The following is a 10,315-nucleotide window of genomic DNA, read 5'->3' as shown; positions in this document are numbered from 1 at the left end:
TTAAATAAAAATCTTAACAACCTTGGTATCCGTCAACCAAATATTTAAATGTCATCTTTAAACCTCAAAGCTAAAAACCATTTCAACAAAAAAAAATATAAAAACTTATTAGATGTATGTATTGCAATAACAAATCTTTTTACAATTCTCAAGTTAAATATGCATATATCGAACGGGCACGTTCTCTTTTTGGAAATTGTAAAGAAAACAACAAACAAGTGTCCTAAGGTTTGGGTAAAATGTACATATGGTACAAAGTTGATGGGTGTTTTTATGCTCTACAAGTTCTAAAAGGGCAAATATGTAATTTTCGTATTACTATTTACTAGTACCACTTCAGAACGCTTGAACTTGCCGGTTTGGGAGGTGGTACGGAAATCAGTCACAGGCTCGGGACCTGCTTTCTACTTCCCTGAAGCTCATCCTCAACCTCAGGTTTGGACTTCGCTCTTTCTCAATGTATATATAGCCGTTGAGATCTCCCTCCTTCAAACTCAAATGGCCAACAAATTTCCATCTTTCCTCAACTCTATCAACTCATCACTCCATAACACAATCTCTAATGCCTTTCCAATTTATCATCTCAGCTTTTCAGTTAAGTGTTTGACCTCGATGGAAAACAGAAGACGAGGAAGAATTAGAGAACATATACGTTTGTTTCTTCTGTGGGTCTAGGGTTTTGTTTGTGGGTTTTTTAATTATTTGGGATTTTGTTGGCGAAATTGTACATCAAACGATAGATGGGGTTAGGGTTCTGGGTCAACAGTGCAATTTGAGGTCAGCTGATGCTAAACAGAAGGCGGTGTAGAGTTAGATCACAGAGATGTATGTTTATTTTGTCGGTCTAGGGTTTTAATTATTGGGGGTTTTGTTAGTGAAATTGTACATGAACAGATAGATGGGCACTAGGGTTCCGGTTCAACAGTTTAATTTGAGATCGGCTGATTCATACATAGATGGGACTTCTTTGCATGATCTGAATACTGTGGATGGACGTTCTGGAGAGATCATTGAACCCATGGTTGACCGAAGTGCTGTTACAGATGAAAGCTTAGACAATGAAGACGACTCTGGTGCTGTTGTGAGTTCCAAATAGTCTCATATTATTTACCTTATTTGTTGTCTTTCTTCTAATGATTTTGCTACTCTGTTACTTTATGCGTTTGAGTTTTATCTGAAATTAGGGCTTAATTTCTTGTTCAAATGCATTTCTAAGAGCTATCCTGTTATAAATGATTTTTCTTCATAATGCAGGAATGCATGCATGAAAGTTACCAGAATACATTACCACTTCATAATGTAGGGGTAGATGGAGGTCATTCAAGCCTTGATTCAAACGGGTCTTCTAGGGACCCATATAATATATTATCAGCCAATGGTAATGTGAAGTTTCTCACCACATGTTCATCTTATGATTAAGATTAAATCACTTGACTAAATTTGAGTTTATTATATTGTAGATGTTTCACCAATAGAAACAGCAAGAGCAAGATTTCTGGATTTTGTGGTGGATAATTTCATTGGGTCACATATAGTTGAAGTAACAGATTCCGAGACAGAAAGTTTATCTCAATCTGTGGAAGAAAAAGTGAGCAAGAGGAAGGAAAGAGAGATCCAATATGAAGGTGATTCCCTTTATGCATTGCCATTGATGTATGTGGCAAATATGTATGAAAGTTTGGTTAATGAAGTAAACATGAGACTTTCTTCATTGGATGGCATGCGTGAAAAGACCATTGGAGTCGCACTTGAAGCTGCTGGTGGTTTATATAGGAAGCTTGCAAAGAAATTTCCTAAAAAAGGTATCCATTTCCTTTATTTGAGTATTTGTTAATTTGATATTCTTTTGTTGCTCGTTCCCCATGGTTATTTATTATCCTCCAAAATAAATTTTATTTAGGACCTTGCACATTTAAAAGAAGAGAACTAGCAACATCTTTTGAGACAAGGTCAAGATTTCCTGAATTAGTAATACAAGAAGAGAAACGAGTTCGTTTTGTTGTAGTCAATGGTTTGGATATCATGGAGAAGCCAACTATTACACATATAGATGATGCAGAGTGGTAACAATATTCATTATCATTTTAAAAATAATTAATAGTAATACATTTGTATTATTATTATTATTATTATTATAGATGATGGTTCAATTTTTTTTGATGTATGTAGGTTCAAAAGGTTGACTGGTAGAAGTGATGTGGCAGTTTCTCCTCGTGACTATAAGTTTTATGCTCCAAGGCATAAGTATAGGCGTTCTTCATCCAATTCTGTTTCAAGCATTTCTGGTTTTTCTGTAAGTTTTCTAAGCTGATTTTATTTATTTAGAAGATAATGAATAATGATGATATATTATTGTTTTGAGTTTAGACTTTTCCTGGTGCTGATAATTCTTCTCCAATGTCTGTTGCTCAAGGATACCGCTCTCTTACTGAGGTAACATCTTTTGCTTTTCACCATTATATTATTGATTATATAATTTTGAATAATTATGATAATAATAAGATTTGGTGAATAATTATTTTCAGCCACATCCACAAGATGATGAACATCAGCAGACATCATCAAAACAGCATATGCAAAGTCTGCCACACCAGGGTCAGTTTCATATTCAATCGCTGACTCATGGTCAACATGGTCAATATTCTCAATCATCACATCTTCCTGAAATTGGGCACACACAGCAGTCCTCTGCCATGTCTCAACAGTTGGCTTGTTTACAACCACTCACTCACCTTGGACCCCGCTTGCATGTACTGGTAAACTTTCTCATCTATATAATCTCAACCTTTTTTTTTTTTTAAAAAAAACTCATTTTAGTTTGTTAATAATTGTTTATTTAATATATATATTTATTTATTATAGCCTACAAGCCCTGCAAAGTTTTGTGATGAATGTGGTGCTCCATATTTGCGAGAAACTTCCAAATTCTGCTCAGAATGTGGTGTCAAGAGGCTGGGAACATGATGCTTTTCCTTTTTTCTTTTGCCTCTGGTAAAAGACATGAATGCCCTCCTCATCCTTCATTATTGAAGACAATCTAGGGCTGTTGTTGAAGTTTTTTTTTTTTTGTGTTGAAGGGGTAGAGGATTAGTTGTTGTATTGTGGATGTTTACTATGTATTGGAATAGTGAATGTGTCTTGTAAAAATTGCAAATATTTATATTTATATTAAATCAGGTAGAGGTGTTTGTAGTTTTGTTGACCTTAAAATTTTATTAGACCTTCTTATGACATATAATGACACAAATGAGGAAACTTACACATCATATTGAAAAAAAAGGAAAACGGACTTAAGATAAAGGTTCACCTATATGTTGAGTATTTTATTTACCCATATTTTTAGGGGTTTTGACTTAATTGACCATCAAATTTTCATCTCGCTGAACTCATATGAGTTTAATGGATCGACATATGTACAATCCACCACTCACTATACAACTTTACATATTAAATTCTACATTCTATTAAATTCTATACAATTTAATGGATTGCCATATTATTTATCATTTTCTTTTTATTTATTGTTTTTTTTGTAAATAATTAATTAGCATGAAATTAAAAATTAAAAACTATAATTAAAATTAACATGAATTAAAAATTACAAATAACAAATTGAAATAAAAAAATAATATATATATATATATATATATATATATATATATATATATGTGTGTGTGTGTGTGTGTGTGCGCGCGCGTGTGTGAGGAGAGTGAGAGTGCAGAGTGTTCAGAGTGTTCAATGTAGATTGAACTCCTCGTTTTATTGAATCATTGTCATTATCCCACAATGATGATTTTGAGTTTAATGAAATTAAACTCCGCGTTAAACTCTCATTAGAGATGGCCTAAGTGTCACCATTTAGCCATGTAAGGGTTTGTTTTATATGTGACTGGGTCCGGTCAGCTGTTTTGGCTGACTCGGTCCAGTCAGCTTGTTTGATAAAGCGATAAAATGTCTTGACTCGGTCCATTGTTCTGACTCGGTCATGTAAAAGTCAGCTTGTTTGATAAAGCGATAAAATGCTTTGACTCGGTCCATTGCTGTGACTCGGTCATGTAAAATCGTCTGATTCGGTCGTTCCTAGAAAAGAGATTGACCGAGAAATTTCTCCACTTTGCCGTGAAGCTTTGAACTCCCCCCATCGTGAACGACACAATGCTATCTCCTTCATTGGCCCTTCCTAGCCTGCAACCTCCTTCCTTCTTCGTCTCCTTCTTCCGTCGGCGCCGACCATTCAATCGATTTATTCTTCCTTTAATTTTTGCATGTAAGGGCTTTCTTCTTCAATCGGTTTCTTCTTCCGTTAAATTTTGCAGGAGAGAGACAATTTCTTCAATCAATTTATTTTTCCTTTAACTTTTACAGGAGAGAGAATATCGATTGGTCGGGAGAAAGATAGAAAAGGAGAACGTGTTTGCTTTGATTTTTTTTCTGCAATGTAGTAATACCAAGTGACTTTTTTGTATTGACTACTATCTCCATCGATTTCTATACACAGTGTGATCTTTTGATAGGCTTGTTTATTGTTGCTTCGTTTCTAGTGCCACATTTATGGAAGAGACAAAAAAATTGGTTTGACTCTTTGAATTTCCATGTGAGTTTTGTGTCTAGCTTTTCAACAATTCTATTCTTATTGCTTTCAATCGTGATCTTGTTCATGATAAAACATTGTATCTTGTAAAAACACTACTTTATATGAAGTCTACATTTCCATGTTGTGTTCCAAATTTCATTTGTTTCTAATAGGCTTTAACAACTCAACTTTTCTGTTTAATTTTTGTGTATCTAGGAAATTTAAAACTTGTTAATTGTTAGGTACTGGGTGACATGGATAGAATTGTTTCCGTGTCATCTACTTCCTTTAGTTTATTTTTTTCAGGGAGAGGAGTCTGAGGATGATTCAAATGATGGTGAAGTATTGTATTGAAAGTCAAAGTTGGTGTTCCAAATTGCTTTGTAATTCGATTGAAAAAAAATAATTCATGTGTTTTTATTATGTTCTCTTTGCGTATGTGTATGTATCATCAATGTTCATTGCCTTTTCTGTTAATTATTTGTTGGTTTGATCAAAGTTCATTGCTTTTTCTGGAATCAAGAATAAAATTCTTTTTTATTTTTGGTGCTATATAAAGTTTTTCATCAAGGGGTAATATGGTCATTTTCATTATTAATCACAACCAGTCAGAGATATAATCAAACAACATGGTTTCAGTCAGATGTGGACCCAATCAGAAGTTCTAACTTAGTCAGCACTAACTCAATCAGCATTAACCCGGTCATCAACTATCAAACGACCCCTATGTCCAACATCACCTTCATTATATGTTCACTAGCCCTTGGAAATGGTTAACCCTATATATTAATTTATCTTTTTTTGATATTATATTAAATAAAAACACAAGAGAAATTAAATTGCCTCCTATATTTTATGTCTACAAATATTCCTACCCACTAATATTATGACACATGTCGCAATTTCATATTTACTTAACTATTTCATTAAGAGTATATTAGGAATATATCAAATTAAATTAAATTGAATTGTGGAATGATAACATGTGTCATAATATTAGTGAGTATGAATATTTGTAGGCATAAAAGGTAAGAGGCAATTTAATTTCACAAAACACAGTTATTAAACATACATAAATATTTTATAAATAAAAAAACATTAACTTAAATAAAATAATATTTTTAAAATTCAACGTACACTTTACTAATAAAAAACATTAATAAAACATTAAAATAAAAAAATACTACTCGTCGTCATCGTTGTCCTCACCGTCGGTCTCGTTCTGATTGTTCGTGTCCTCGTCCTCCTCATCATCATTGGGGTTTTTGAATTGTCGTTGTCATATGTGTTTAGTCAAATCTTGACGTAGATTATGATGTGTTTCACTGTTTTGTATTTCTAAAATCCTTGTAAAGTATGTTGGGTTACCGACTTGTATTATTGCAGTTGGATTGAGTATATCGTTCAAAGTATATGTACAAATAGTCATATCCTCTTCTTCTATTATCATGTTATGTAAAATAACACACGCTTTCATCACTTTCATCAATTTTTGCCTATCTCATGCTCGTGTTGGATGTTTGATTATGTGTCACTTATGTTTGAGGACTCTAAATGCCCGCTCCACATCCTTCCTTGTAGATTCATGTGCTAACTTGAACAATTTTCGTTTTTCATCGGTCGGATATGTGTATGACTTGACAAATGTAGTGTACTCTGGATATATCCCATCACCAAGGTAATATTCATAATTGTATTCATGTTCATTTACAACGTATGGCATGTTTGGTGTTTTACCCTGCAAAATGTCATTAAATAACGGAGATGCTCCAAGCAAATTCAGGTCGTTGTTTGACCCTCCCATACTAAAAAATGCATGCCAAAACCAGAGGTCCTGAAAACAACTACTTCTAGTATAACAGTAGGAACACCATGATCACCTCGCATGAATTGCCCTGGCCATGCATTGGGACAATTCTCACACCCAATGTGTACAATCAAGGCTACCTAGTCTTCCTGGAAATCCATGTTTAGCCTGATGTGTGGCATACAATTGTTCCACATCACTTCTATTCGGATTTCGCAAGTATATGTCACCATAAATCTCTATACCATACTCACGAAAAAGATATGTGCATTCTCGACCGGTCCTTGTAGAAACTTTAGATTCTATTAATACATGAGCATTTATACTTTCCACTCTACCAGTTCACACTTAAGCATATAGAGATTATACTACTAGCTCTACTCAACTCATTCCTTATCCTAACATACATGGATATATATTTTAGTACATTGCATAGTGAGATAACTCACCTGGACAGTTTCTCAGAAGATTAACAATTTTTTGGGCAATCCTACTGACGGGCAATGCACCAAACGAGTATTAACCTATAATACTATAACTTATCAGTTCTTATGACAATCTGATAATGAAAGCTAGATCGATCATTAATCCCAATGAATACTGAGAGTTCTATCAAATAAGGATTAGCTAGGTCGGACAATTGGGAGGCATGATCATTTCGGCGTATAGTCTTTCTGAAATCCAACAACCAAGCCAATGTGACCATTCTATACACATCTCTCGTAAGTAGATCAATCAGCATTATAACTGGAATTACTGATAAATCATATTTATACATTCATAATAACGACTATGAATATAAATATAAGTTACACTTAAAGTATAGTAAGTATAGCCTAACTTACAAAGAGTTTCTAGTGAAACTGGAAGATTGCACTAGAAGAACTCCGACCCGAGAGCTTCTATTTCTCTGGCCTTCTAATGTCGCAGGGTCTTGTTAAAGTAGTCGAAAATTATAGAGTAAAGGGACTAAGAGTACAAGAGAATTCCAGAGGAATTTGGGTGAAAAGGGATGAAGAAAATGAATGAACTCGTCGTCTATTTATACTAGGAAAAAGGGATGTGTGTCGCCCGCTTAGTTGGTGCGTGTCGCCCACTTGGTCAGGGTGGGTAACGTCGCGTTGTCTGGGTGGTGACACGTGTCGGGTTTCTATTGAATTGTCAACGTGCGCCGCACATGTTGTCCATGTGCGTGGTTGCGCGCAAGAATTCCTATTTTCTTTGAAAATTCATATCTTCTTCATACGAGCTCGGTTTTCGACGTATTTTATATCCACGCATAGCTATCTACGAGATCTACAGCTTTCATTTAGACTTTGTCGGCTAATTTTCACTTTATTTTTAAAGTTATATTTTTAACAGGTTTAGACTGTAAAAACCCATATAAAAATCATACCTCTCTCATATGAATTTCGTTCTTGACTGTCTTTATATCGACGGATAGGTATGATCGAGAGTGGGCATGGGCTTACCATGACTATCATGTGACTCCGCCCTTGACACCATTCAATCCAACAAAAAGGAAGTCCTTTTTTTTCTTACAATCTTTAACCCAAAAGCAAGCCATCAAGTGAACTTCGTTAGCCATAAGAAAATGGATGTTATCATATAGGTGTCACCACTATTTCTAATTTCTCTAATCTTGTTCTTTCTTACCATATGATCTTAAGTGATTGATCTTTTAGGCAATCCAAATGCGGTGCTTAGTTACAATCAGGGTAATCGGGGCAACATGAAAAGCTTCAACACCACTAATCCTCCTAAAAAAAATGCACCAACGTTTTTTACTGTCACCGCTAGTTGTATTAATTTTGCATTGCTAATACTGTGTCGCCACTATTTTCGCTTAAATTGTTACTGTTATTTGTGATGGTGCAGTTAAATATATCACTGCCATTTTTATGAATCAACTCAACTCTTTTCCTTTCTCTTTTTGCAATTACAAGCCCTAGACTCATATCTACACATACAAAACCATCATCTCTGCCATTCATCACTTCGGTAATATTTGTTAGGAGATATAGACTTGCTGCTGACATGTAAGTCATGGAGAATTTGCAAACAATAACTTCTTCGATTTTGCAATTTGCCACATCTCTTTCTAATATGTGGTTTTTTATATTTCTACAAAATCATTTTGCATATAGGTTTCCAAAATTGATGTGCATTTGGATGTAATAAAATGGAAGCGGACAAGATTAATGTTCTTAATGATGTTGTTCTTTGTCTATAACAATGAAGAATGAGGGAAGGGGGAAGAGTTTGATGCTTTAAGCATTCATTGTTGTTGGAGTGGCCAGAGACAAGTTGCAATTGCACTCGTGGAAAACCATGGTTGAGCTAGAGTGTTCTTGAAGTACCGGTAAGGAAAGAAAGAAAAAACAATGGCGGTGATTGGCGATGAGGTTGTCAATGATGGTGACGAGGTTGGTGGTGTTTGGTGATGTGGTGGTATTGGTATTTGTGATGGTGGTGGTAGGATAAGTAGGTGGTGGTGGTGGTGTGATGGTGGTTTTTCACTAATAGTTAAAATAAGAAAATAAGTAAAAGACAAATTTGACTAAAAATACAGATCAGTGTAAAGACATAGGGACCAAAACTGTAATTTACTCTATACATTTTATATTAAAGTTCCAAATCATCTTTATAAAAAAAATTACAAAATTGCAACAATAACCCTTGTAGTATGTTGAAAATTGTCACTTTAGGTCAAACATGTTTGGACTAGCACCAGTGGTTCAAAAGTTTCATTTTGATGTGAGTTTGGTTAATGTTGTTTTGATTTTTTTATAAAATGACGATTTTACCATTTGTATTTTGTTTTTTCAGTTTTTTTATTACATAAATCGAAAAAAATATATAAATTACCTCTCTCTCTCTCTCTCTCTCTCTCTCCCCAACAATTTAACCCCCCCCCCCCCCTCATTCTTCCCCGTCTTTCTCTTTCTCTTACAACAAAAAAGAAACAATTTTTAGATACCTCTCGCTGGAAGCCATCGTATTGTCAGAAATGTCACCCTCCTCAGAGCCTCTTGTCGAAGCCACCAGCCTCACCAGACCATCTATGTCTCGCCAAAGAAATAAAAATAATAAAATAAGTAAATAAATAAAAACTTGTTAATGTTTTCTTTGGAGAATGAGCAAGGGTATCGGATGACGATGCTCTCTCTCTCTCTCTCTCTCTCTCTCTCTCTCTCTCTCTCTCTCTCTCTCTCCCCCCCGGAGGTAGGCTCGTAATCAGACCTCCGTCGGAAACCACTAGACCTCAATGCACCATAATCGAACATGCAATCTGTCGGATATGATATGTATCTCTCTCATCATCGACGAAATCCTTAGCAAAACCCTAGCCTCTGCCCTCTGGTGTCGCTAACCGACAGCGGCTCTACAAACCCTAGTAAAGACGGCAACTTGTGGTTTATGGCACCTCTAATCAACGAACAACACCATTTCAGGTCTGGTTTCAAACATCTATGACCACCTCCTATTATCGGGTTTGTAAGAGAGATGGTGAAAGAGGTGGCGTTCCATCTGTATGTGTGTGTGTGTGTGAGAGAGAGAGAGAGAGAGAGAGAGAATGACGTTTTAGATCCGAAGAGAGAGAGAGAGAGAGAGAGAGAGAGAGAGAATGACGTTTTAGATCCGAAGAGAGAGAGAGAGAGAGAGAGAGAGAGAAGAAGAAGAAGAAGAAGAAGAAGAAGAAAAATGACATTTCAGATCCGACGAGTAAGAGTTTCAAATCCAACAAGTTAAGTGGCGTTCCACCTCAGATCTTTGAATCAATTTTTGGGTTTTGTGTGTGTGTGTGTGTGTTGAATCTAGGGGTGTTCGCGGTACGGTTTGAAACCGTGAAACCGGTCATCGGTTTGGTTTTACGGTTTGTATTTTTCTTTATGGTTTGGTTTGCGATTTTGAACTTTTCAAACCGTAGTGAA

General features: G+C 35.3%; 1 protein-coding gene and 1 long non-coding RNA gene across 2 annotated transcripts; both read left to right on the top strand.

Moving 5' to 3' along the window:
• Positions 1 to 305: 305 nt before the first annotated feature.
• LOC145091980 (PPR containing protein) lies at positions 306 to 3,196 on the top strand. Its single transcript, XM_079029836.1, has 9 exons — positions 306 to 435; positions 588 to 1,081; positions 1,255 to 1,378; positions 1,461 to 1,802; positions 1,901 to 2,063; positions 2,170 to 2,293; positions 2,368 to 2,433; positions 2,526 to 2,756; positions 2,863 to 3,196. Exons 2-9 carry the CDS (start codon positions 899 to 901, stop codon positions 2,962 to 2,964), a joined length of 1,335 nt encoding a protein of 444 aa, XP_078885962.1. The 5' UTR covers positions 306 to 435; positions 588 to 898; the 3' UTR covers positions 2,965 to 3,196.
• Positions 3,197 to 3,906: 710 nt separating this feature from the next.
• Positions 3,907 to 4,713, top strand: LOC145094357 (uncharacterized). The gene is made up of 2 exons (XR_013703306.1): positions 3,907 to 4,267; positions 4,366 to 4,713. It is a non-coding gene; the product is annotated as an uncharacterized LOC145094357 (long non-coding RNA).
• Positions 4,714 to 10,315: the final 5,602 nt, after the last annotated feature.

Source organism: Lactuca serriola, chromosome 3, assembly GCF_051521515.1.
Source record: "Lactuca serriola cultivar US96UC23 chromosome 3, Lser_US96UC23_V15, whole genome shotgun sequence".
NCBI classification, from domain to species: Eukaryota; Viridiplantae; Streptophyta; class Magnoliopsida; order Asterales; family Asteraceae; genus Lactuca; species Lactuca serriola.
This window is presented reverse-complemented; position numbering and strand designations above follow the sequence as displayed.